The 26,284-nt window shown below is 50.7% G+C and overlaps 12 protein-coding genes across 12 annotated transcripts; 8 read left to right on the plus strand and 4 right to left on the minus strand.

The window, feature by feature from the left end:
- Positions 1–1,068: 1,068 nt before the first annotated feature.
- On the plus strand, positions 1,069–3,132 carry BDV38DRAFT_284419 (DUF3176 domain-containing protein; the record flags this gene model as incomplete). Its single annotated transcript, XM_032060261.1, has 3 exons — positions 1,069–1,607; positions 1,674–1,846; positions 1,907–3,132. 3 exons carry the CDS (start codon positions 1,069–1,071, stop codon positions 3,130–3,132), a joined length of 1,938 nt encoding a protein of 645 aa, XP_031912004.1.
- Positions 3,133–3,207: 75 nt separating this feature from the next.
- Positions 3,208–3,668, plus strand: BDV38DRAFT_120531 (uncharacterized protein). Its single transcript, XM_032051118.1, has one exon. It carries the CDS (start codon positions 3,249–3,251, stop codon positions 3,492–3,494), a length of 246 nt encoding a protein of 81 aa, XP_031912005.1. The 5' UTR covers positions 3,208–3,248; the 3' UTR covers positions 3,495–3,668.
- Positions 3,669–4,421: 753 nt separating this feature from the next.
- On the minus strand, positions 4,422–5,797 carry BDV38DRAFT_284420 (uncharacterized protein; the record flags this gene model as incomplete). The annotated part of the gene is made up of 2 exons (XM_032060262.1): positions 4,422–5,701; positions 5,758–5,797. 2 exons carry the CDS (start codon positions 5,795–5,797, stop codon positions 4,422–4,424), a joined length of 1,320 nt encoding a protein of 439 aa, XP_031912006.1.
- A 17-nt stretch (positions 5,798–5,814) lies between these two features.
- BDV38DRAFT_250768 (uncharacterized protein) lies at positions 5,815–6,526 on the plus strand. Its single transcript, XM_032054987.1, has one exon. The coding sequence runs from the start codon at positions 6,107–6,109 to the stop codon at positions 6,392–6,394; it is 288 nt and encodes a 95-aa protein (XP_031912007.1). The 5' UTR covers positions 5,815–6,106; the 3' UTR covers positions 6,395–6,526.
- Positions 6,527–11,792: 5,266 nt separating this feature from the next.
- On the plus strand, positions 11,793–15,203 carry chsG (chitin synthase class III). Its single transcript, XM_032051119.1, has 5 exons — positions 11,793–11,981; positions 12,081–12,555; positions 12,620–12,981; positions 13,031–14,710; positions 14,783–15,203. The coding sequence occupies exons 1-5, from the start codon at positions 11,886–11,888 to the stop codon at positions 14,918–14,920; spliced, it is 2,751 nt and encodes a 916-aa protein (XP_031912008.1). The 5' UTR covers positions 11,793–11,885; the 3' UTR covers positions 14,921–15,203.
- Positions 15,204–15,487: 284 nt separating this feature from the next.
- BDV38DRAFT_272430 (NEDD8-conjugating protein UBC12) lies at positions 15,488–16,342 on the plus strand (the record flags this gene model as incomplete). The annotated part of the gene is made up of 4 exons (XM_032057486.1): positions 15,488–15,508; positions 15,580–15,670; positions 15,777–16,066; positions 16,190–16,342. The coding sequence occupies 4 exons, from the start codon at positions 15,488–15,490 to the stop codon at positions 16,340–16,342; spliced, it is 555 nt and encodes a 184-aa protein (XP_031912009.1).
- Positions 16,343–17,005: 663 nt separating this feature from the next.
- On the minus strand, positions 17,006–17,509 carry BDV38DRAFT_284423 (cytochrome c oxidase subunit VIIa; the record flags this gene model as incomplete). The annotated part of the gene is made up of 4 exons (XM_032060263.1): positions 17,006–17,085; positions 17,154–17,189; positions 17,349–17,391; positions 17,483–17,509. The coding sequence occupies 4 exons, from the start codon at positions 17,507–17,509 to the stop codon at positions 17,006–17,008; spliced, it is 186 nt and encodes a 61-aa protein (XP_031912010.1).
- A 357-nt stretch (positions 17,510–17,866) lies between these two features.
- Positions 17,867–19,821, plus strand: BDV38DRAFT_250787 (TBP-associated factor 8 family protein). The gene is made up of 3 exons (XM_032054988.1): positions 17,867–18,290; positions 18,358–19,440; positions 19,494–19,821. Exons 1-2 carry the CDS (start codon positions 18,020–18,022, stop codon positions 19,131–19,133), a joined length of 1,047 nt encoding a protein of 348 aa, XP_031912011.1. The 5' UTR covers positions 17,867–18,019; the 3' UTR covers positions 19,134–19,440; positions 19,494–19,821.
- Positions 19,338–19,717, minus strand: BDV38DRAFT_284425 (uncharacterized protein; the record flags this gene model as incomplete). The annotated part of the gene is made up of 2 exons (XM_032060264.1): positions 19,338–19,446; positions 19,500–19,717. 2 exons carry the CDS (start codon positions 19,715–19,717, stop codon positions 19,338–19,340), a joined length of 327 nt encoding a protein of 108 aa, XP_031912012.1.
- A 91-nt stretch (positions 19,822–19,912) lies between the features above and the next one.
- Positions 19,913–21,616, plus strand: BDV38DRAFT_120671 (putative Rad51 family DNA repair protein). The gene is made up of 2 exons (XM_032051120.1): positions 19,913–20,149; positions 20,261–21,616. The coding sequence occupies exons 1-2, from the start codon at positions 20,090–20,092 to the stop codon at positions 21,560–21,562; spliced, it is 1,362 nt and encodes a 453-aa protein (XP_031912013.1). The 5' UTR covers positions 19,913–20,089; the 3' UTR covers positions 21,563–21,616.
- BDV38DRAFT_120674 (threonine/serine dehydratase) lies at positions 21,616–23,037 on the minus strand. Its single transcript, XM_032051121.1, has 2 exons — positions 22,614–23,037; positions 21,616–22,472 (listed from the first exon to the last, which is right to left on the minus strand). Exons 1-2 carry the CDS (start codon positions 22,945–22,947, stop codon positions 21,670–21,672), a joined length of 1,137 nt encoding a protein of 378 aa, XP_031912014.1. The 5' UTR covers positions 22,948–23,037; the 3' UTR covers positions 21,616–21,669.
- A 490-nt stretch (positions 23,038–23,527) lies between these two features.
- BDV38DRAFT_272433 (HET domain-containing protein) lies at positions 23,528–25,167 on the plus strand (the record flags this gene model as incomplete). The annotated part of the gene is made up of 2 exons (XM_032057487.1): positions 23,528–25,059; positions 25,125–25,167. The coding sequence occupies 2 exons, from the start codon at positions 23,528–23,530 to the stop codon at positions 25,165–25,167; spliced, it is 1,575 nt and encodes a 524-aa protein (XP_031912015.1).
- Between the last annotated feature and the right edge of the window lie 1,117 nt (positions 25,168–26,284).

Consider the following 26,284-nt stretch of genomic DNA (forward strand, 5'->3'; position numbering starts at 1 on the left):
ACGAGCGAGATGAATACGGCATCGGCTCACCGCCTGCAGAAGAGGATGTCCGCGAGATGTGTGAAGCTCATGATATATTTGCGGTTAATGATAATGGGGATACGCTGTTACATGCCATTGCGGGGCGGAAAGATACTCGTGAGAGTGAGAGTGAGCCCGATGGCGTGTGGTTATTTAAGGAGTTGATGGCGCGTGGGTTGGATGCCAGGAAGGAGAATAAACAAGGACTGACTGCTTTGGATGTTGCAGCAGCACGTGGGATGCAGGGGATTATGAGATTATTTGAGGAGGAATAGACAAGTATATCTATCCTCTGGTGGAGGAACGCGTTTAGGGTTGTGGTCTAATCGAACTGCATGATAGCACAGACAGAGTACATGCATAGTTATTGCCACTGTCATTGGCTAGCTGCCACCTCACGACCGATACAGGTTGCTTAATTATTCCTCGTACCGAACCCACTAGGTTTATCTTTTCCCTAGTCTACTAGATATAAAATTATAAGGGACAGAGGGATAACAAATTCACAATCACCTACCTGTAACACTTTTGATCAAGTGCTGTCTTGGGCTTTTGGGCGTTAGGCATGGTTCGTAGGGACATGTTAGGTTAATATAAACTAAGGCGCCCTGGGTGTATTTATGGTTTAGGGCTAGCGTCACGGACCAGTGCCGTAATGACAGCTCACTGGTGTATAACTCCAGGATCAGCGACACCAACCGTTAGGATGGCAATAAATAGATATTCCAACGTCCACCAACCTGTCATATTAAAAGTAAGTACCAAGCATAGCCCAAGGGTCTCCACCTCAAGCCTTACTTTGGACCCCAAACACAGCCCCTCCCAACCGTACAACCGCAAGACTGCCGAAACGCCCAACGTTCATTGGGCTGTCATATCTGCGACTAAGGATGCTAGCACCAGAACTAAGATATCCCGTGTCATGCAGATCATACTACCAGTTTCATTAAGTGTAGAGCACAGCCTTGACACCGGAAAAATGGAGGAGAGGTGAATCCTCTCCTCCAGCGTGCTGGGGGATTACTCCACCACCTCTACATCAGCAATATGCCTCCAGGCCGGCAGAATGAGACTTCACGTTCGGACTCGCCCGTCTCGAGTGTACATTCTCACGACGAGTCCATCTCGGCAAATGGAGATCATGTTTTATATGCAGATGGGCTTCGACTGACATATCACCCACCGGCACCACAACCCCAGAGGCCCTCTCCCGAGGTCACAGAGAAAAGCAACCAAAGAAAGCTCTTCGGACGATCTATATGGACGCTGAACTCGGCCTGGTATGTCTGGGAAGTCCTCGCGGTGATCGTATCCGCTGCTACGCTCATCGCTATCATCGTCATCCTCGCCAAGTTTGACCAGCAGCCGCAACCGACCTGGAGACACGTATCCCTAAACTCAGTCATCGCCTGGCTGAGCACGATCTCCAAGGGATGCGTTTTGTACGCCATCAGCGAGGCCCTGGGCCAGCTGAAGTGGGTGTGGTTCGCGCAGGGGACACGACCCATGCCGAATCTCCGGGCGTTCGATTCGGCTAGTCGGGGGTTCTATGGAAGTGGGGAGTTGATATGGATGTTGCGGTGTCGGTGAGTAGATGGGCGCGTTGCTCTGTTTCCTGTTATTTGCTATTAATGGGTGTTGCCTATGTCTAGCCACTTCGCAGTTTGGGGTAGTTTGGCTGTGATTCTAGCGTTGGCGTTTGATCCCTTCACGCAGAATCTCATTCATTATTTCCCGAATTCAGTCGTAGACCCTTCTCAACGAGCCTTCCTGGCCAATAGTACATACTACAACACCACCGGACCCCCATTACAGAACTATGCCAGTAAGTCCGCCCAGTATACTCGCAACCTACATGAATATCACTAACCCAAGACACTTCCAGTCGTCTGGGTCGACCCATCCGTCAAAGCCAACGTATATAACTCGCTCTTCAACAACGACCAGTCCAAACCCTGGGCCACCCCAAAGCACATCTGCAACACGAGCAACTGCACCTGGGGCCCAACAGCCGCCATCGAAGTCCGCGCGCGTTGCTCAAACGTCACAGACCAACTCCACACAACCTGCTTCACCGTCACGAACAATCCGTCCGGATACGACGGAACAACCAACTGCACAGCAACCCTACCACTAGCAAACACAACAGCATGGTTCCTATCCGGCATGGACGTCCTCCAACCCTTATCCATTGCCACCGTGCACGCAACCACCGCACTCGTCTACAAAAACGCCACTCTGCCCCCAATCCAAATGGTCGCCCCGACCAATCTCTCCCGACACACCATGTTCACCGAAAACACCACAACATGGCACGCAACGGAATGTTCCATCCAGCCGATCGTCCACAGCTTCAACGCCACCGTCACCAACAACATCTACTCGGAGACCACCCTCGCAACATGGGAGAAAGGCTGGGCGACCTGGGACACCGACCTCAACATATCCGCATCGGAGCTCCAGAAAATCCCAACGGGAATGTACTTCTCCCCTCCCTGGGACCGCGACCAAGGCGTCACCCCAAACACCAGCTTCATGGTCTCCGGCCTCGCAGCTTCCTCCCTCGATACCTTCTTCCAGGGCCTGTTCACGGGGGTCTGGTTCATGCGGTCCATCTATAGTTCTTCATTTATACCGGGCCCGTTGAATATGTATGCCGCCCCGGATTTTATCCAGACGATGGCAATGGGGAATATCACCGGTTGTGATGAGGGGCGGAGGGATAAGTTGCAATGCGCGATGGAGAACGTGGCCGCGGCGGTGACGAAGTCGTTCCGGGATTCGGTGTTTCTTCGCACGGATTCCGACGACCCCGTGAGAGCGCGTATGGCGGCCGGAAAGGCTATGGCGAGTATGACTTACGTTGAGGTACGGTGGCAGTGGATTGTGCTTCCGGGTGTGGTGTGGGTGTTGGGTGCGGTGACGTTGGGTGGGTCGATGTGGAAGAGTCGGGGCAGGGCTCCGAAATGGAGGAATGATCCTATTCCCTTGTTATTTTTGTTTCGGGGTCGGGGAGATGGGATTGGTGTGTCTGAGAAGGAGGCGGAGGACAAGGCGGAGGGTTTGCGGGTGAAATTGTATGAGAGTCATGGTCGGATGGCATTGGGATGATCTATATTTGGGGAAGAGCATTTTGTTTCATATCTTGTTTGTGATGTGGTTATAGAAGATAGTTTAGTATATACATATATATACATATATATATATATATATATGTATATATATGTATGTATGTATGTATGTATGTATGTATGTATGTAATGAGATACCCTGAGATAATATATATGCCGCCAGATGCCTTTCCAATGTTATTATATTATATATTACTAAAGACAGCACAGATAATCCTAGGATACGTTCACCGCAAGAAACGTCATCAAGCATCTAATCTCGCCAAAATCGGGCTTGACAGTATCCAAAGAAGTGAAACCACAATGTCCCGTACCCTCCACACTCCCCTCAGAATGATCTGATACTCAAGCCGGCAGTGCAAATGTCTCCCCCGACAGCACCGGGCCCGGGGCCGCGGTCTCGATTTCATGTCTCAGTGAATGGCAAGCAGCGCTCATACCAGTCCAGAACGCAGATGGAGACGAATAGATGACGGAGCTGAGCTGTGGATTGTACTCCGGTTGTTCCAGTATGTCATACGGTAGTATTTGGAAGTAATACAGGCGGAGCGACACAAACCAGTGAAGGAGCATGTAGAGGACGGATACGAGATAGATTCTCCTGGACGGTGGAAGATAAGAAAAACATACCGACTACTAACGATATCATAGGGACCCACTGGCCAGAGACGGAAGGCACATTTACCCTACTACGGCACGGATCGTTGTGGCATCAACTGGTAAGCTATAGCAGAAGGAAAGTTCATCTGAAACAGGACCATCTTTGGGTCTATGCTTTCTTGTGATCCGTCGGGTCTCCGCAATCTAAGCGAAGATCGGGGATGATGTGGGGATTGTTTCAGGGTGAGATTTAGGGTTTCACCAAGAGGTGAAAGTTTATGTGCTGCTTTCCTAAGATTTGCGATTGTGTCGCATCTGGGAAGATGTTTACTTTCGAATCCGCACACGAACCACGTCGGGGACATGATTGGTCGTCGGTTCTGCTTGTGGTTCTGGTTCTGGTTCCGGGACGGGCAGATGGTTCCTGAACCAAGGGCTGGTGGTATTACAACTTCATTCTGATTCACGGCGAATCCCGTAGTAGTTTCTGAATGATTGATAGACCTATACTCGATCCAATCGCATAGCGGATCATAGATACAGGAAAAGTAAACGATAACATAGCTTCTATAACATGGTCAATGGACCCAAACGTGCTCATACGCCAATAGTCGCCAACCAGGACCCAGACTGAACCCACAAACAAGAGAGAAAAAGCATGCGCGAAACTCATTTGACCTCGTTGGCGTCGGAAAATGGACTCTCCGTTCGCTCGGGCGGGATTCGGCTGCTGCGATTGGATCTGGTGCCCTCGTCGGCCTCGAGGCGAGACGACAAGCGCGCCGACGCCCATCGGCTTGTCCGGGGATCTGGCTGATCATGGAAAGGGCTCTGCTCAACGGCGGGGGAATCCTCGATTACTGTCGGGCTCTTCGGCGCCCCCGTTCCGGGTGGGATGTGCTTCGCATGGGCTTCGTCCTCGTCGGATGAATTGGCGTCGAAACCCGAGGTCGGGCCAGATGGTGGCTTCGTACTTGATGCAGCCGAGGTGGATGATTCCGACTGCTCCTCAATCGTCTGTACGGCGGGCGAGGCGGCACTAGGGGTCGCCGTCTTGCTACTGTTCTGATCCTTGTTCTTCTTCTTAATGCTACCCCTCACCATAACCGGTTTAGCGGTGACCGTGCGTGCCACAATGGAGCTGCTGCTGTTCGATTCGGTGACCCCGGCGCGGGCGAGCTGTGCTTGCGTGATAGCGGGGACCGCAGGCGCATCGGGAGGAGCCAACGTGCTCCCGGATCCCGGAGGGTTACCTCCGTTGTGAATGCTGACCACCGCCGCCCGGGTGCGCATTGCCTGCTGGGCCGGCATAGGGCTGACAATCGCATTATCGCGATAAATCGTGGTGGCAACGCTGGAACGCAAACTAGGGGCGATACTGCGATGCTGGCGGGAGGCCTCGGACCAGGCCGAGTCGCGCAGGTCACCCGGCATGAAGAAGTGCTGATCGGGAGCGGCACCCGGAAGCGGGGGGACAGGCGGCACCAGGGGCGTTTCTGGGGGAGAGCGATTGGTGACGCCGGGGATGTAGGCGATCTGGATGACGTTCGACGCACGCGTGAGCACAGTAGAAGCGATGGAGTTGGTCGATTTCCGTGTCTGGCGAGCATCGGCGAAGGTGCTGGATTTTTCGCCGTCGCTGGTTCCTTGTTGTTCTGCTAATTCCTGACGCTTCTTGCGGACGAAGAACCACCATACCAGGAAGGTGATGAGGGCTACCGCAGCTACACCCCCCACCACCCCACCGGCGATGGCGCCCACGTTACTTCCCCCGGACGAGCTACCCTGCGAGCTCGAACCACTGGACGTTTTAATGCATTTGGTTGTAGCGCACTGGTCACACGACTGACTGATCATGGTACAGATTTCGCCCGAAGGGCATGACGGGCACGTCGGGGCAGTTGAATCGCATGAGACACATCGTTTGAAGATGGATCGACCGGACAGGACTTCACGTTCGATACAGTCAGTACAGCTATGCGGGGAACCGGAAAGAAGGACCTACCGTTAGAAGAAAAAGACGGGTTGGTTGAATCGAGGGACATGATGACGGTTTGAATACAAGAATAAAAAAAAAAGAAAAAAAAAAAAAAGCGGTTATTGGGAATCGTCGTTAAAATGAGAAGGCTGACAACACAGAAAAAAAGAGTGGCTGGCCGGTCAACGGCGTAAAGAACGTGTACTGATGATTCGAAAAGAGTGAAAGGCTCGAACGGACGTCAAGTCGTGAGCGTTACGATAGGATCATACGTCGGAAAGCGTCTTTTATGAAAAAGAATGGACGGAGGGATTGGGCATAGTCCTCCACGAACAAGAACGGTGATGGTGATGTTGGTAGTCAATGGTGGACGTTGATGCGGACGACCGGTCAAGGTCGAAAGATCTGGCGAGGCACGGCGCAGGGACAAGTCAATTTCTGCACATTGATAGGTGGGTGTGTTGGAAGGTTGACGCCGGGGGGACACGCGTTGCAGCTGCCAGGGGAAAAAGGAAAAAAAAGGATATCAGAGCGGGACCCCTGGGAAAGGGTCGAACGGGGGTATCCAGAATTGAGAGAAGAGAAGGGTGGAAGAGGGAATCGAACGAAGGGAGAAGAAAGGTGCGGCGCGGACAGCGAAAATAATAAAGATAATTTAGAATAACGAGGTTCAAACGAGGGAAAGAAGGAAGTGAGAGGGAGGACGGACGGACGTACTAATCAGACAAGAGGAGAGAGAGAGAGAGAGAGAGACGGACGGGTGGACGGTGGAATCAGGTGGAGAGCAAGTTGGAACTGACTTTCGTTTAATTAATCGGGATGCTTACGTCCACTCACTTCCGTGGTTTATCACCACCACCCCCGGCTGGGCAAGTGGGGAGAGAGTGCGTGCACGGGGACCAAGACGATGTAACTAGAGAAGAACATCATCTTCGTTTGAGTCTTCCAGAGTATCCCGGTTCCCCTGGGGGGCCAATGATGAGGATGACTGTCAACGTATATATCCTGGACTCCGTACATCTGTACTTCTACATATGGTTCTAGTGGCGGAGGCATTATTACTCGGACTATTGGGAAACTATCTCACGACCGAGAATGAATTATTAAATCAATGATATGATTCAATCTGTGCGAGTCAACCACATACATACATACATAATAACATGTACCCCTGACATGATCCATGGACCGACGGTTGCCTTTCCCAAGGGACGGAAAGAGGGAGAGGGGGGGGGGGGGGCACGTTACACTCCTCGGGGAATTGAACCAACCATCTCGTCATGTCATACACCACAGACCACACCTCATTCATCATCGTTAGTGCTGGCCGTGGTTCCAAGAGAGATACCGGGCGTGTCTGGAACTCGCCTGCTGGTCTGGACCCAATCCACGTTCCTTCGCCGGGAGATTAAATTGTGGCCTCTCCACCAATGACCGTTCTCCGTGCTAGCCCACCGGTTGGCCTGAGGCACAGTCACTTCGCAGTCAGCAAAGTCACTCGAAGGAGTAACAACATCGCAGGGCTGCATTGCACTGCCCTGCGGCTGCTTGCTGACTCGGCCAGTTAGACTAATTCTCCCCCGTCATTGGTTGACTGTTAGATTGCGCTGTTTCCTTCTTCAGGTTCCCTGAGAAGAAACTTTCTGTCCCTGTTCGTTCTGCTCACTTGAGGTCGTTTGTGGAATGTGAATCGTCCGAGGTTCCGCGAGAGCCTGGATCATTCATTCCACAGGGCCGAAATGCCCTAAAGGTATTTGAGAGCCTTGACAGATGTTCCTTGAACCCTCGTCCGACGAACATCTGCTGGGATACTTCGCAAATCGCTCTTGTCTGCGGCGGAATAGGTGTGCCGCAGTTTCAAGTATCAACCGGAGTCATCACCAGTTCCTGCGCACGATCCAAGACGGGAAGTAGACAATGACTCTAATAAGCCAAGCTCACTCCACCTCTGTCTGTCAAGCCATGTCCTATGATCTATCGCTCAGGAGGATATGACGCTTCGTATCAGACCACCTCCTTAACTCTTTGAAAAACATCCATGCCACGGGAGGATAGTTCATCAACCGCCTTTGAGGTTTGCGGCTTTGGCTGGAACTGCTTTGTGTACTCCGAATAGTTAGGACTACAGCGTGCTCCGTATTAAGTCTATTATAGAATTCAGAGCACACTGGAAAGGGAAAGCAAAGGATGAAGAGAAGGGCGAGGTCATAATCCGGTTAACATCGCAGTGATAGCGAGTGAAGTTTGCGCCATAATCGGGGCTACTGATATTATCGTCAACGTAAGAATGTAACCAGACGCCTGCAGAATGATAGATCCTACATTACACAGATCTGCATCGATTTATTTCGAGACACTTTCACGCTTGGGGTTCCTTCGAACTTGACTTGTAATGTGCCAATTAATGAGAATGTTGACATAAATGATTTGTGCATGTCTTGAACCTAGGCTTAGCCAAGTACGAGAACCGGCAGCATTAGAAATTCCACGACGGAAACAGTGCAATTGAGGCTATAGAACTTTAGAGAATAGAGCAAGGATCGCTACTTAGTTCGATGTGCCCGGTCTCATTGATTGATTCTTTTCGGCTTCTGGTCCATGAGATAAATGATTGTTGTAGAACCTACTCCTGAGGTACTAGAGAGGCCGGTCCCGCTCCTCGTCGATACGAGTCTTGGAACTGTGTTTGCTCAAGAATGTGGGATATATATATTTAGCTCTAGCATAATTCTGTAGGTTACAATGGAAAAATGGAAAATGGAATGAAAATTAAAGGGCTGTGTAAGTTATAGTTGTACTTGACCATTTACGAGTGTGAAGTGTTTCAATATATATTTCCCGACAAGGCCGAGCCCAACAATTTACTCAAACTGAATTGGAAACCCCGTTATTCAAGCCGCAGAACCTATCTTATACCATTATACACCCTCGATGAAATTTACATATCGTAGTAAATACATCTCAACTATCCCAATGTAACTTGAAGGATGCGGGTTGGCGTTTGAATGTCATGGGTGCAGTATCTGCCGAAGTCAATCGTGAGACAAGCATAGTAAGTATCGACAATGATCGACTTTGATCTCATTGAATGATCTTCTACGATAACCATAGGGCCACGACTGCATCAGAATTCCCAGTCGATCTTCTGCACTGGAGTGATACTGAGTCAGGAAACTGGGACGCTGATGTGCCGAGGGGGCGGGTGGCTGAGCTTCTGATCCCCGATATGATAACAAACACACCAGCCACACTTCCTGCAACAGAAATTTAAGGCTATTTTATTTTATTTGATATTTTTTTTGTGGTTTACCCCCCCCCCCCCCCCCCCCCATCCCCCCTCCTTTTAGACTACGTCAAACCAAAGTGAATGGATAGATACCATTCCATGCCACTAGTTTCACAATAGTGGCCGAGTACTCCGTCCAGTGGACTGTCACTCAAGTTTCCAAGAATAGCAAAAAACCAAAAGTCGAAAGAAGGGGACTGGGAAGATAGCTGAACCTAGGTTAGCGCAACTCCCCAAAGGTGTGGCAGTGATCGTCATTGCCTCCCGCCCAACTGGGAAAGCCAGAAAAAGGACCAAATCATGTCACCGTTTGTAATAAGTGAGAAGGTTGGGTGTGGAAAGTGGAAACGGGGGTGTTCCTGAAAATTACCCATCCTTCGCAGTGACAGCAAGTGTGAAACCGCGGCTGAACAGGCTGTCAAGGCTAAGGCCGTGTCCAAGTCGCCCATTGGACTCGTCGTGTGCTTCCGACGAGCTTGGCTGATTTTAAGGATTTGAAGCTAGCGTCCTGGGTGGCGGTTGGGCTGACCAACGGCTGATTCCCACGGCCTCCTGGGTGGGCAGCCACGGTCCCCGCACGGCTATATTTGGCCGTGTCACTATCCTCCTTTGGGTCTCGTCGAACGAGTCCCGCCCCCTGAGAAGAGGTGATCCAATATCCCAAGTGTTTGTCGGACGGCAGTTGGGGTACGGTACCGAACCGTATGGTAATTACCGCATAGGGCCCTGGTCAGGTTCAGGCGGTGTGAGAATCCACTCCCAGTCATGAATCGGGTCAGCAGTTCCACTATCAATAGGGTGGTTGGTTGTGTTTCGTAACCTGTTTGTGATTCACTGAAGATCGTCTTGAATCTGTACATGGGAGGAGACATCATTGTGGTGCTTGATGTGGATCAGCTGCAACACAACGAATAACTCCGAAGGTGTTTTGTCATCTCGCGATTTCTTGTGATGTCGTGATAGAGTATAGCGACTGTGACCATCACTACGGCTATCTCCTTCCCCTGGCAGTTCAGCCATGCTGTCGAGGGATGTGGAATGCTGGACCAGCAGGGCATGTCGGCCATTTCTCGCCAGACGCTACTACCAATGAACGGCACGGATCGCGTCACACTTGTTCCACTGATATGAGGTGGCGAGCTGCTTATATGGACCTTGGTCTTGTTGACCTCAGCTGAGTGAAGGCGAATGATCAGAACTTGTGGTACTCTGGAATACAAGAAGCAGAGCTCTGTGTATATTTAGTCTGATGAGAGCGGTTACCCAGGGTGCAGACCCTAAACAATCATCGGTTTTATCTATAGCCATTCGAGGGTAAAAATTATTCATCATGTGGAGTGCTTTGATGCTTGGCTGTATCAGTCAATAGGGGAGTCAGATCGCAAGTCGAGTCTTTCTCGGATGAATTACACATGCTGTATAGCTATGTCGAATATCTTCTCTTATGTATGGGCCAGGGACAAATTAGGTGTCATGTTCTCCGTATGTTTGAATGGAGAACTCAATACTCCAGCCGAAGCGACGTACTATTTCTCATTTACAATGGTTGAGGACAGACTTGATTAAAAGTGTATGGATTTATTCACCTCCTCCAATAAACAGGGGTGAGGGAGGAAAATGATTCACGGGGTAACATGAATTACACTGGTAATTAATTACCTTACCGGGATACAATACATGGACGGATGGTTGACCCTCTTGGTATGGAGTCTTTCTGGAATGGGTTCTCCCCTGATATCCAATTCATCAAGAGACCCCAAGAAAAAGGAGATCGCGTATCTCAAGGTATGTATTGTATGATGGCAAATCACCTATTGTCCACTGCGATCCTGATTTGGATTAGCTATCAGAATTTTCGTCAATAATCCTACTACTACAGATATAGTTAAAAATATCAATAAAAGTGATCTATGATAACCGAGGAGAATATTTTTGAAGATTTCTTTTCGTTCTTTTTTTTTTTTTTTTTTTTTTTTTTTCCCACTGTTCAAGATCACAGTCTAGTCCTGGATGTAGTTGTGGGACGCCCTAAGCCCGAACCAGAGATTTGGTCAAGAATCCTCGTCTCCACTCAATACCACCCCCAAACTTCGTCTTCCTCCCGACAATACACTGGCTTGAGGCTAAAAGACAAAAAAAATAAAAAAAAAAAAACACATAATAATAACTCGCCAGACGATTCTAACGGTGTGAAAGGGAAAGGCTGTCCTTCTCGTATCCAATTTTTTTTCTCATTCGTAGTTGGCTGTGCTCTGTACGTATGTGCTTTTGACTTGCCTCTCGTTAATAATTTTCTTTTTCTTTTTCCCTTTCCCTTTCTTCGATCACCCGTCCCCCCCCTCAAAATAAAAATATCCCAAACTCCTTTTTGGGAAAGCCTTCTTACTTGCCTTCCTCCGTTTCTACACGCCTTTCTCTCTTTTTCACGCTTGGTGGTGCATCCCTCCGCGATTGGGTCCTGGACAGTGAGAGCACTGTCTTCACTCAATCCCGCACCTTTCTGATTGAGTACGCGGGCTTCTTTTGATAGCCCTGGCGGCGTCTTCCACGTTCCTGCTGTGCCCGCAACCCCCCTCTCCGCCAGCTGTCTTTGAAATTCTTCGACATATTGGGTACTTTTTACATTTAAGTACCGACGACGTCGCCCTTTTGACCCGTGCAACCTCTTCGTGGTTCGGTTCATGTTTGTTGTCACGTTGACCGAGTAGTATACAAATTGTTCTGTTTGACGTTCCTCCGGTCCGGGGATCTCGTTTACCTCCTTGTTTTTCTGATACCCCTTTCCGTTTTTCCTTTGCGCTCAAGTGCCCGCCCCCTCTTCTTTACATCTTCGCGAGTGCAGTTCGCGCGTTAGTATCGGGTTGTAACCATGGCCTACCAACCGCCTGGGAATAATAATGGTGCTCAGTCACCAAACTACAACGATAGCGGTCATCGACTGGAAGACCTGCCCCAAGGCGCCACTGTAAGTGCATGACCGCGATGTTGCGTTGATTTCTTCTTCCGCCGCAGATCGCAGCGACACGCCTTGTGGTCCGGATGAGCTGACTCTGCCGTTCGTTAGTATGAAGAGGAAGCGTCGAGAGGACTGCTTTCCAACCAACAGGGCGGACCGTTCGGTGGTCCTTTCGACGACCCTCATCAACGTGGCACCTCTCCCGTTCGGCCGACGTCGGGATACAGCTTGACGGAAACATATGCCCCGGACGCGGGTTTTCATGACCCTTACAGCACGACGGGCTCAGTTTACTCCGGCACTTCGGCAGAAAATCCCGCGGCTGCCTTTGGCGTCCCGGGTCGTGTGGCTTCTCCCTACGCTCGGAGTGAAACCTCCTCCACGGAAGCATGGCGCCAGCGCCAGGCCCCCGGAGGTACCGGCGGCGGTGGCCTCCGACGTTACGCTACCAGAAAGGTCAAGCTGGTTCAGGGTTCCGTCCTCAGTGTTGATTACCCCGTCCCTAGTGCCATCCAGAACGCCATCCAAGCCAAGTACCGGAATGACCTGGAGGGCGGCAGTGAGGAGTTTACCCACATGCGATGTGAGTTGAAATGCCGTCCATAAATGTATTGCATGGGAGCTAATCGGTCATCTCGCGCCATTAGACACCGCGGCCACATGTGATCCGAATGACTTTACCCTGCACAATGGTTACAATCTGCGTCCCGCCATGTATAACAGACACACCGAGTTGTTGATTGCGATTACCTACTATAACGAAGATAAGACCCTTACCGCTCGTACCTTGCACGGCGTGATGCAGAACATTCGCGACATTGTGAACCTCAAGAAGTCCGAGTTCTGGAACAAAGGTGGACCCGCCTGGCAGAAAATTGTGGTCGCTTTGGTCTTTGACGGTATTGATCCTTGTGATAAGGACACGTTGGATGTCCTCGCCACCGTCGGTATCTATCAGGACGGTGTCATGAAGCGTGACGTCGACGGCAAGGAGACCGTGGCTCATATTGTAAGCGTCATTCGGTCCCGATGGACGAGCGTGAGCTAACGGGAAATAGTTCGAATACACGACCCAATTGTCCGTGACACCGAACCAGCAACTCATTCGGCCCACTGATGATGGCCCGACCACCTTGCCCCCGGTGCAGATGATGTTCTGCTTGAAGCAGAAGAACAGCAAGAAGATCAACTCCCACCGATGGCTGTTCAATGCCTTCGGTCGTATTTTGAACCCGGAGGTGTGCATCCTGCTGGATGCCGGTACGAAGCCTGGCCAGAAGTCCCTCCTGGCGCTGTGGGAAGGCTTCTATAACGACAAGGATCTGGGAGGTGCTTGCGGTGAAATTCACGCCATGTTGGGTAAAGGCTGGAAGAACCTGGTCAACCCCCTGGTCGCGGCCCAGAACTTCGAGTATAAGATCAGTAATATCCTCGATAAACCTCTGGAGAGTTCATTCGGTTATGTCAGTGTGTTGCCGGGTGCTTTCTCCGCCTATCGTTTCCGTGCCATCATGGGTCGACCCCTCGAGCAATATTTCCATGGTGATCATACCCTCTCCAAGCAGCTGGGTAAGAAGGGTATTGAGGGCATGAACATCTTCAAGAAGAACATGTTCTTGGCCGAAGATCGTATTCTCTGTTTCGAACTGGTCGCCAAGGCCGGCTCCAAATGGCACTTGTCCTACATCAAAGCCTCGAAGGGTGAAACTGACGTGCCGGAAGGTGTTGCTGAATTCATTTCTCAGCGTCGTCGTTGGTTGAACGGTTCTTTCGCGGCCGGTCTCTATTCGCTCATGCATTTCGGTCGCATGTACAAGAGTGGACATAACATCATCCGTATGTTCTTCTTGCACATTCAGATGTTGTACAACGTTTTCAACACGATCCTCACCTGGTTCTCCCTGGCATCGTACTGGTTGACCACCACCGTCATCATGGACTTGGTCGGAACGCCCAGTGACAACAACGGCCACAAAGGATTCCCCTTCGGTAAATCGGCGACCCCTATTATCAACACGATTGTGAAGTATATCTACCTCGGCTTGTTACTCTTGCAGTTCATTCTCGCGCTCGGTAACCGTCCCAAGGGATCCCGCTTCTCGTACCTGACGTCTTTCGTGGTCTTCGGTATTATTCAGATCTACGTTGTCGTCGACGCTCTGTACTTGGTCGTTCATGCGTTCAGTGGCCAGGATGCGCTAGGTTTCACTACCGATCAGGGTGTTGGCGAGTTCCTCAAGTCGTTCTTCTCGTCTTCCGGTGCCGGTATCATTATCATCGCCCTGGCTGCTACTTTCGGTCTCTACTTCGTCGCTTCGTTCATGTACCTGGACCCGTGGCATATGTTCACCTCCTTCCCCGCCTACATGTTCGTTCAGTCATCTTACATCAACGTTCTCAACGTGTACGCGTTCAGCAACTGGCACGATGTCTCGTGGGGTACCAAGGGTTCAGACAAGGCCGATGCGCTCCCATCGGCAACGACTACGAAGGAGGATGGCGGTAAGGATGCCGTCATCGAGGAAATCGACAAGCCCCAGGCCGATATTGACAGCCAATTCGAAGCCACTGTCAAGCGCGCTCTCACCCCCTACGTGCCCCCGGTGGAGAAGGATGAGAAGTCCTTGGATGACTCCTACAAGAGTTTCCGTACCCGTCTCGTGACCTTGTGGATCTTCAGTAATGCCTTCTTGGCGGTATGCATTACCAGTGACGGCATGGACAAGTTTGGATTCACGGTACGTCTAGTGATTGATTAATTCCCCTTTGGCCGAACGAACGGACTAACGTCTTTCCTTTTCTCCCTACAGAACACCGCTACCGACCGTACGTCCCGTTTCTTCCAGGCTCTCCTGTGGTCGAACGCTGCGGTCGCACTGGTCCGTTTCATCGGTGCCTGTTGGTTCCTGGGTAAGACGGGTCTCATGTGCTGCTTCGCTCGTCGGTAGAAAAGAGGCACGAATTGTAATGAAAACTGGGTGTCTTGTTCCCTATGTGGATTGCAGGGGCTGGAGGAGTTATTCTTTGGCACATTTTTGTCGCAATTTTGTATTCTACATACGATCCGTTCTTTGTGTGTTTCGATTACTTTGAGCTGTTTTTCGTTTCGCTATCATGGCTTGGTTTAAGCGGTCACGATGGCCGCAGGCACTTATGTTTTCTATAAAGTCTGAGCGGTTTAGAATCAATCGGGGGTGCATTGATGGCGCAACTTTACAAAAATCCTATGATAGACCTGAGGCTCTTAGGCTCCTAAAGTTTTACCTAGAATCGGTTAGTTCCGTTATCCGAGGGCTTGGCGCATGGCGTCAGTTCATGAAATCAACTTGTCGCTTCTCCGCCTTCGTGACTTTGCGCCTCATGGTGGATCGTCACTCATTGTTGACTCTGGTCCTTTTGTCGTCTCCGAGGACCCCTATTTATACCATTTTCTCCGCTTCCTGACGGATTTCTGTCCTTATACACCCACCCCCTTAAACGATCGTGACCCACAAGTCTGTGGTGGCGGAATCAATATGTTGAAGATATGGTCAATGGTCCGTGGATGACTCCAACGAAAAGCACCCTGGATTTTGCACTCCCAATAACTAACCAGAACCGCCCACAGAAACAACAACAGCAGCAAGCTGAAAATGCCGAAGGCGCCTCCGGCAAGAAGAAAAAGAAGGTCACCGCCGCCCAGCTGCGCGTACAGCGGGGTATGTCGAAAACCCAAACCCAAACCCCCCCGCCACCATACAACCCAGTGACGACAACAGGACCTAGACTAACAAGCAGAATCATGAACCATGAAAAAAAAAACAGATCTTCAAGAACTCACCCTCGGAAGCACGATGAAAATGTCCTTCCCCAACCCCGACGATATCTTGAACTTCACCCTCACTATCGAACCCGACGAGGGCATGTATAAAGGCGGCGCGTTCCATTTTAGCTTCAACGTGAACCAGAATTTCCCTCATGATCCGCCTAAGGTTAAGTGTACGCAGAAGATTTATCATCCGAATATTGATCTCGAGGGAAATGTTTGTTTGAATATTCTTAGGGAGGATTGGAAGCCGGTGCTGAATTTGAATGCTGTTATTGTGGGCATGCAGGTTTGTTCCCCTCCCCTTCTTTCCCTTTCTTTTTACTATTTCGAAGTTTCATTTGATGGCGGTGGTTTGAGCCTGGTGATCTGGTGTATGTTAGTGTGAGAGTGTACTGACTTTGTCTCGTAGTTCCTCTTCCTCGAGCCGAACGCTTCCGATCCCCTGAATAAGGAAGCGGCCGATGATCTCCGCCAGAACCGGGAGGCGTTCAAACGGAACGTCCGGACATCGATGACGGGAGGCTCTGTCCGCAACGTGCAGTACGAGCGCGTGATGAAATGAGAGCCGGATCGCGCATGAGTGGGATAGATCGAGAGATCGATCACGGCTAAGCATCAGTGGCCCTACAGGACTAGGGCTCGGAGTATCAGCTCGGATGTCACAATGATTGATATGTCCGGGTCTACATTCGGGAATATGCATATGAGATTGGAGGTGCTTGAGCTTTTTCTTGAGACCTTTGCATTACATTATACTATGGGATTAATTAGCGACTGGATAGATTCTTACGAAAGAAATGACTTGATTGGTTTTCCTGTCTGTAGTAACCCACAGTGTAGGTAGTGTTACTTCATCTACGGATCTGGTTATGGGTGAGATAGATACTACTGGTACAGTCGTACTATACACCCAGCACACGTGCATGCACAAGGATCAAAACCTACAAACTTACCACCGGACACAAAACCAGTATATATACAACCCTATTCAAACAACTAACCCATAGTAACTGCAAGCCTCAAATCAAATACTTCACATTCAATTCAACCTGACTGACTCAGTCCCATAACATGTCCCCAACCCAACCAAAGAGCCAACAACACCAGTCTCATTCCTTCTAGACATCTATAACGAGAAACGGACCGAAACGAAACCAAGTATCATCGGGTTATCCTTGACAAATCCAGCCGAGCGAGGGTCATGCATGGGTCATGATTCGAAAATTTACTCCTGGGCAGCGGCGCGCTCCTGCTCCAGACGGACGTAGTAGTTGTCACGGGCGCGGACGCGGGGGAGGTGGTAGCCTTTTTGTCTTCGTTAGTTTGGGGATCCCTTTTGAGGATTGAGTTGGTGGATCAAGGATGATACGTACCGTACCACCAGAGGTAGCCGAAGGTAGTACCGAAACCTGGAAATATAGACATTAGTTATCCGTATTCTCTCGACATGATTGTTCCAGTGATCTTGCGCATTGCTGGAGGTAGTTGGATCCGAATTCGAGATTCCGGTAGACCGAGTGACGTTCTGAATCCTATTGCATTGTCCGACACGGGGAATCATGGCTTACCGAAAGCGGTGCTCAGGTCAAGGACGAGGGTCCGGCGGAGCATCTGGTGTATTTCTGTTAGTGTCTTGGTCACCTTTACGGTGGGAAGTCTGGGGTAGGTCGAGGCAAAAGGCTGAAGGGTGGAGGGAACGTACGCCGGTGATGGGGGCGATAGCGGCCATTGTGAGGGATTGATGGTCTGAGGTGATTTAGAATGCGGAGGTGTAGCGATTCAGCAGATATTGGGAACTGCTGGAGTGCGTGGTGGTGGGGAGCTGGAGGAGGGGAGAGGGAAGGATTGGTGGTGATGTGATGTTGAAAGTCGAGGTTGAAGCTTTCCGTTCCGGGCGTAAGCGACCGCTTTGAGTGGCCTGACTGGTTGGTTGCCGTCCGGGTGTTTCCTTGTCGTTTAGTATTTAGTATTTTTTTTTTTTACTTCATTCTATTTTTTTTTATATGGGTGGAGAAATTCTTGGGGATTGGGGTATGGGGATTTAAGTGAGGGGCGTTATTTTTTTATATTTTCCTTTCTATATATTCTTTTGTATTCAGAGCTGGAAATCAATTGGACCTCATGGTCGCGTTACTCTGTTCCTGCCTCAGGCACAGTTTATACCACGTGACCGTCCAGCAGACTTGCTGTTTGTCTCCGTCACTTCGGCACTTCTCCACGACATCAACATTAATCCGCCATGCTCGCCGCCGAGCCCAAGATCAAACGTTCCTCCTCGTCGCTGCCGGAGCAGCTGAATGCCCCTGATGCCAAGCGCATAAAGCGCCCTTATCACCATCACCATCGCTTGCAAACGCCTGTGAATCCTGCGCTTCCGGAACCCGCCATCACCGATGATGCCTACGTCGACCACTTAATGAACCGCTCTATCGGGCAGACCTTACGGGAAACCGGATTTGATTTGGCCGATCCAGCGGCGCTGGAGAGTTTCCGCATTGCGACCGAAGAGTGTATGCTTTTTAAGGTGTAACTGAAGGTGTTGTGAGGAAAGATATTGACAACGTCTGTGCTTCTTAGATCTGCTGAAATTCGCGTCATATGTGCGCCAGTCGATGCTCTCGTCTCGTCGTATCCAACCGGTCCCCCATGATTTCGAACATGCGTTGAAGAAACACCGTGTGCGCGTGGACGATCTTCTGCCCCATGTGAAAACTCTACCGAATGTCGACCCTGTCCCCACGCTCTTACCGAGCCCTCCGCCCGAAGAAGATGACAGCTTTAAGACTTTGCCGTCTTTGGGTCCGCAACTAAGTGGCGAAGACGACCGTGCGAGAAGCGCATACATCCCGAAGCATTTCCCCGAATTCCCTAGTAAACATACCTACCGACATACCCCCGTATTCACGGAGCGTGAACAAGACCCGCGGAAGATCCGGGAGCGCGCAACGGAGGATGGGCGGCATGGCGAGGAGGCCTTGCGCAAGCTTGCACGCGCAGCGTTTAAGGATAATCAGCTTGGTTCGTCGGGCCGGGATAAGAAGCCGTGGGGTCGGAGGACAGAGACGATGGATAGTATGTTTGAGAAGACGATTAAAGGTATTGCGAAGAAGATGCAGAAGAACACGACGGCTCCGGGTACGGCCACTCCCATGGAGATTGATTCTGGCGCGGTCGACCCGGATGTGAAGGCTCGGAACAAGGTGTCGCTGAGCATCGAATTGCCGCCCATCATCAACTGCGAGAGAGATTTCTGGCGTCGGACAACGACTGGGAATCGAAGACCCGAGGAGAGGCCGCCGGGCAACAAAGAAGCTCCGGATATCTCGCGAGTGGATAGCTGGGTGAGCACATGAGCGATGGGACGAGGACAAATAAATCGGAATGGCGTCGGGCGTGTGACTTTTGTTTTATAGCCGTATTCGAGAAGATACCCATGCAGCAGAATTTAATATAAACATTGAGAGCATTATAAGCAGAGATCAGCCTGTCAGCGAGAGCCAGTAGAACGAACGCCAATCAACCCCGTAGCGATGCATGTAAGATCGAACGACCCTCGTTCATTTGTTGTCCACATTCGAGGTGCTCTCTGCAGCCTTGCGCTTCGCTTCTTGCTCCAATCTGATCGGCTCCCACGCGGTCGTCTCCACGGTCAACCCATTGGCACACCTAAGAATACCGTCAGCGACCGCAGAACCGGAATCAAGGCGCGCCAGGCATACCGTCTGAACAACCGCACGACGGGCTTGCAGACCACCACGCCCGGCGCAGGGATCCCATCCTGTGGCGGATTACACGAGTACTGCACCATTTCCAGGAGTTTGCATTTCTCCAGCTCGACGGGACCGCCCTTGCGACGTCGCTCTTGGAAGTTTTTGCGCACGATACTGACATGGTCGGGGAGGGCCTCGGCGGAGAAGATCGGGACGAGAGGAGCCATTGTTGAATTTCTTCGTATTTATATGGCGACCAAGTGGATAATGGATTTTGGATTTGGTTGAGGAGGAGAATTGTGGTTTGTGGCTTTGAGGCGTTGGAGTGTCGTTCATTCGAGTTAATTCGGGGGTGGATTTTGCGACGTTGAATTCATTTATCATGGGCGGGAACGAGCCGGATCCGATGCCGATGGGTTTGCATATCGCTCATCTTCCATCTTATATCACTCTCTTTCTCGATGGTTTATGGGTGATACACTCATCACCAATATATGTGGATTCTCTCATGCTTGCGTTCAATCGGTCGACTGCTGAGATTAAATCGTTGAAGTTTTAATATGCCATAGCATTCATGATTGTCCCGAACGGCCGTTACAATGGCCGCGAGCTTTGGGGAGAAATTGCTGGCGGAGGTGTATGAGGAGAGTTTAGATGAGGTTCGTATACTTCGTTTTACTTATCTGACATGGTGTATGCAGCTCGAGGCCTTAACTTGCTGTCAAACTGGCTGTTATGCGTTAAATGACTCGATGCTAATACCATGACAGCTCCTGCATGACTTGAGTTGCCTCTATGAGAGCAGCGAGAATACCCCGAGACAGCGTCTCGGAATCCAAGCACTTGATGACCTGCTGAGAGTCTTTATGCCACTTCCTGCTGTTTCTCCATGGGCACAAGCACATCATCCGCCTCCAGAACCGACCATTACTACTGGCCAAGACGAGCAAGAGCAAGTCTATCATGAAGGACCACCTATCCAATCGGACCTGGAACATGATCTAAACACCTATCACAGAGACCAGATCCTCCCACCGGCCCGTGTTAAAAGTACGGAGCCAGTCGTGGAGATTTCGAGCACGTCTTCGGGCGCCGGCAAAACCCAGACCCTGTATTACTTGACTGCCATCGCGATCTTACCGTCTGAGTTTCACGGAGTTAAGCTCGGCCGGGAATCTGTGGTAGTCTTCATCGACACGGATGGCCGCTTTGACGCCGAGAGACTTCTGACTGTGGCTCGGGGAATCGTGCACAAAATATGCAAGACCCAGAGTGAGAACGCCGAGTCCACGACTACAGAAAGTGTGCCTTGGTATACAGAGGAAGCCCTCGACAGCCTGCTGGTGACCTCCCTGCAACATGTCCACGTCTTCCGCCCTCAGTCCTCTGCAGCTCTTCTGTCAACCCTCCAGTCAATGGATACCTATCTCCTCGACCTGACGCGACATTTCTCATCCGCCCGCCCGCTCCACGCCATCATCGTCGACAGCGCAAGTGCCTTCTTCTGGCAGGACAAACTACACGACGAAGTCGCCCGCACAGAGGACATCGGACGCCCCTACGAAGAGATCGAGAGCGAACGGCGCGAGAAAAAAAGCTTTTATCTGTTCGACATGTATGCGGATCTCGTCGCGGAATTGAAACGGCTACAGCGACTGTTTAGCTGTGCCGTCGTTTACACCACCATTGCCTGGAGTGGGAGGTCCATGCCGGGTCAACTGTCTACGTCTGGGCCTTCTGGACCGTTTCCCCTGTTTGATCCCTCGGATGTCCCTGTCTCGCGGACACCGTCGTTCCGGTCTTCGCTTCCGGGACCCTGGGGAGTGTTTCCAACTTTACGGCTCGTTGTTCAGCGGGATGTGGTTAAGCCTTTCCGGCCTGCGATGACGGCTCATGAGGCGCAGCGAGAAGCTCCGATGCGGCAGGAGGTTGTCTTGAAGGGGCGATTTGTCGGATGGGTGAACGGCTGGGGCCGGGAGGACTGGCCTAGGAGAGTGGTGGAGGGATTGGACGAGAAGGATGGAGGAATGTTTGGATTTTATGTTGGGACGGACGGAGTGGACTTCAATTGATGTTCATGTGCTGTCTATCCGACATGGTATCTCAAGCGTGGTATGTGCACAGGAGACATGTTCTATACAATGAAACGTCTATCTATACCCACCATCTGTATCCTGGATCAACTAAACAACTTCCCAATTGCCTCGACAGTGGTATTTCCTCCACTGAACACGATGCCAATATCCCAACCCTCCTCACCACCCTCCTTCTCCACGATCCTCCGAAACTCCTCATTAAACAAACAAACCGCCAAACCCACCACCGCACTCGGCTCAACGACCACCTTCATCCTCTCCAACACCAGCCTCATCGCCGCCTTAATCTGCTCCTCCGTTACCGCAAACACCCCTTCCACCTTCCTCTTATCCGAAATCACCTCCCAATTCAACAATCCTACAGGAGTCCTCAAACCATCCCCAATAGTCAGCGACTTCACACTCGTCACCCGCTCCCCGGCCGCCAGCCCCCGTCGACAATCATCCGCGCCCTCAAAACTCGGCTCCGCCCCAAACACCTTCGTCTTCTTATCCGAAAAGAACGTCGCCACACCGGCATTCAACCCCCCACCACCAATAGGCGTAATCACCGCATCCAAACCCGACCCAGACGAACCATGGGCACTCAGCTGGGGGTTCTGCGCCAGAAGGTCCAGGTACTGCTCTTCGATTTCGAGACCTGTCGTGCCCTGGCCACAGATAATGTTGAAGTCGTCATATGGCGGAACTAGGATAGCCCCGGTTTGGCTCTGGACCTCGGCGACAACGGCTTCGCGCTCGGTGCTTGTTGACCCGCTGAAGACAACTTTCGTGGCGTAGGCTTTTGTGCCTTCGATTTTGGAGGTGGTGCTGATGCTGGGCATGACGATGTAGGAGGGGACGTTGAGCGTGGAGGATGCTAGGGCTAGGGCTTGGGCGTGGTTTCCTGGCGTTTTGTTAATGGATCTTCAACTGGTGATTTCAACACAATAACCCATTCAAGTCAATCGATAGACGGACCCAACAATAATCAAATAAAACTAATAAGAGAAAGCGAAAAGAGAATAGGAGAAGTAGAAAGGAATACCAGAACTATGCGTCACAACCCCCCTCCTCCTAACCTCCTCCTCACCCTTCTCCTCAATCAATCTCAGCAGAGCATGAAACGCGCCCCGGGCCTTAAACGCGCCAATCCGCTGCAGATTCTCGCATTTGAAGAAGAACCGGATGGTCGGGTTCGCAGGTGTCTGCCCCTCGTAGGGCGTGCCCTTCAACGCATCTGGAGTTTGGGGCGTAGAGGCTATTCCGTTGAGGGTTTTGTTGGTTAGTAGTGGCGTGCGGTGGATGTAGGGTTTGATGAGGGTGTGGGCGGCGTGCACTTTGGATGGGGTTAGGGATTGGGCTAGAGATTGAGGGTCCATTTTTTCTTATCGTTTGTGATTTTCCGGGGGTTTGGGGTAGAGAGAGGAGGGCTATCTAGGGTGGGTATGAGTCTATTCATTAAAATATACGTGGTGGGGTTGAAGGTGGTGGAGAAAGAATGAGGGGAGAGAGCTTACTTATCGGTTGATTGATAAGGCGGAGGTTATTACCGGAGTTTCTTCCATGGGTATGAGTATGAGGATTGGCATATAGATTATAGTACGGCAGTGCAAAACAACACTGTGGCTCAGTTCCTACTTTACTTTATGATATCATGAGGAGATGACGCTGATTGTGTCAAGAGTCGATACATTAAATAGTGTCTTGAGGCTGTGCACGCCTCAATCTTGGAGCCTGGACGGGCTGAAAAAAAGTAAATATGTGACCAAGGCTTAGACTTTAGGGTATAATACCTAGTTGTGATCGTTTCCTTTTCTCGTTGGATTTGATGCAGCACAATCAACCATATGCTCTACTTAGCATCTCGGCGAAACTATCGCTCGCAGTTTCCATATCGATGCTGCGGAGCATAACCTATTTCCTCTTTCCTCACATCGATTTGCTACGTTCGTCTCGAAAATGGAACAATCAGAAAAGCTCCTCTCGAACGAGATCCGACTGTTGAACCTCCTGCCTGGCAAGTGGTCCGACCCGATCCACTGTACATGGCGCACCGTCTCGCTCAATGGAAAGCCAGAATATAAGGCCCTATCGTATGTATGGGGCCGATCGAAACATTCGCAACCTATCTACCTAAATGGTTCTCCGGTACATATTACTAGGCATCTCCGACGCGCTCTACGGCAGCTACGCAGTGACAGCGAGGCTGTCTGCCTGTGGGTCGATGCTATCTGCATAAACCAATCTGATGACGAAGAGAAGACAGAACAGGTAAAGATGATGGGAAACATCTACGCTCAATGTCAAGAGGTGGTTGTTTATCTGGGTGATGCCTTGGCTCCAAGCTTTTCCCAATCTTTTAACACCCCTGCAAGGACGAGGGATGCCATATCACATACAATGACGCCTCATGAATGCTACTCCACGCTGGCTTTCAATGAGATAGATACGGGCCTTGTCTGGCGAAGGCCCCTGAGTCATCAGGATGGGAGCTATCTTTTCTGTTTCCTTCAACTTCTAGCCGACGGAGTGGACATGAACAGGTTTACGGCGGGCAAAGATCAAGGTAGCTTAGACGAAATCATGGAAGCGTTAAGGCTATTTCTTTCCGCAGTCACATGGTGGAAGAGGGTCTGGGTTATCCAAGAGGTGGTCATCCCCAGCAGGATTGTGATCTTGTATGGCTCTATGCTTGCTCCGTGGGAGATGTTCGTTAAGGCTGCGAACCGCGTGCATGTCAACTCTCAGATGGAGATTCGCTCACTCGCAGCACACGACACGAAAGTTTTGGCTGAATTTTCTCGGCGAATCCTCAGCATTGAGTCAATCCGAACCCGATGGCAGAGTCCTGAGCAGATAACATTGTTACAGCTCTTGCGTCAATTCAGTGGCAGAGCGGCGACAGACCCAAGAGATAAGGTCTATGCTCTGCTCGGTCTTGCAAAGGACAAGCCTTCTGTTGAGCCTAATTATGCGGCCTCAGAGCTGGAGGTTTTCGTTGACACTGCTCTCGATATTATATCTAGATCGGGGAGTCTCAGTGTATTGATGGGCGACTTCACAATGAAGAACAGCCACGCACTTCCTTCGTGGGTACCTGATTGGAGTTCACCCCTTGAGGCATCAATACAGAGCCGGGTAGCGAATGTGGAACACTACACCGCATGCAACAACACTTCAATCTATGTGCTACGGGAGGAATCAGACGACCTGCTGAGAACATACAAGTGCCGTTATATACTCCGAAAGAACTGCCTTGAAGTCATGGAAAAGTACTACAGGTCTCGGGAAGGACATATGTGCTTGCGCGTGCATGACCAAGGCCGTATCTCTCTGCCGGCCTTGATAGTTGAACCCATTATGGTTGTCGGAGAAGCAATGTGGTCTGATGCTGTATTAGTTTCGACGATTAGCTCGTGGCTTGCGATAATCACTGAATACTCGTTCCTTCTCGAGAAGACGATGCCCCGCGAAGACTTCGAGAGCACTATGTGCGCTGGCCTTGTGTCTGATACTACAACTGGCCAATCTCGACGGCTATCTCTACTAGATAGAGATTTTATTGGACGTTGGTTGGCAAGAGAAGTACCAGACTATAGAGAACCACTTTTGCTACGCCCGTATCGACTGATGGGAGATACCGCGGATCTCGGTGCTCGAAACTTGAACTCAAATAGCATTCGCCGTTCTATTATACAAGCAACATACCGTCGAAGGTTCTTCATTACAGTGCACGGTAGAATTGGACTGGGGCCTGCCAGCATGGAGAAAGGTGACCATGTCTGCATGCTACCGGGCGGTAGAACACCATTCATCCTCCGGGATAGACGTAACCCACAGATGTTAACACCGTTCCGCAGACAATTTGTGGAATTCCTAACCGCCTACGAACTTCTCGGAGACTGCTATGTTCATGGACTGATGGACGGCCAAGGCATGTCTATTTGGGAGGGTGTCGATTCGAACCACTCTAGATCTAGAATCGAGGTCCTGGGGAAGCCGGCCATACCTGGTAGCCCATACATACATTCCCTGGACCATGCGAAAAAGTTCGACGACTTGGAAGTGGCCGGTACCCGGTGGCAGGTCCAGGCGGGCACTTGGTATCATTCGGCAGAAACATGGCAAGACGCGTACTTGGCATACTTTGAACAACTGGAAGATTTAGAGAGTTTGCTTCGCGGCGACCATGCATATAGATGGCGAATTGCCAAGCAAGATTATGATATTCTTTGCCAAAGCTGGAAACGGGTTCAGCTGACATGGATGAAAGGCATGAAGGCGTGCCGGGAGTTTTGTGACTCTCTTTTTAGCTGGCAAACTACATTCCGAGAATGGCATGACACAATGCAGTTTTTTAATTCTGCCATTGTAACATGGAAGAGTGCTAAAACGTGCTCGCAACACTCCTTGCAAGCTTGCGAGCAGGAAATCCGACATTGGATCGAAGAACGGGAATTGGCAGCCCAGAAGCCCAAGGAGGAGGGTCCTGATAAGCGCAAAGAAGCGGTCGAAGCTGCAGACAATGCCTTATTAACTACGTACCCCTCTGACGAATGCCAGACGCGCCTAAATTGTTCAATTGCAGAAGTGGGACGAGAGAAATTTGCGATGGAAAATCTAGGCTCTAGGTTAGGCATGGAGGCCTTGGTTGTCGTGCTGGTCTGATAGGGATTCCTCTGTTTCTTCACGGTTGATATGTTGCAGGATATCTCT

This window comes from Aspergillus pseudotamarii, assembly GCF_009193445.1.
Source record: "Aspergillus pseudotamarii strain CBS 117625 unplaced genomic scaffold BDV38scaffold_38, whole genome shotgun sequence".
NCBI classification, from domain to species: Eukaryota; Fungi; Ascomycota; class Eurotiomycetes; order Eurotiales; family Aspergillaceae; genus Aspergillus; species Aspergillus pseudotamarii.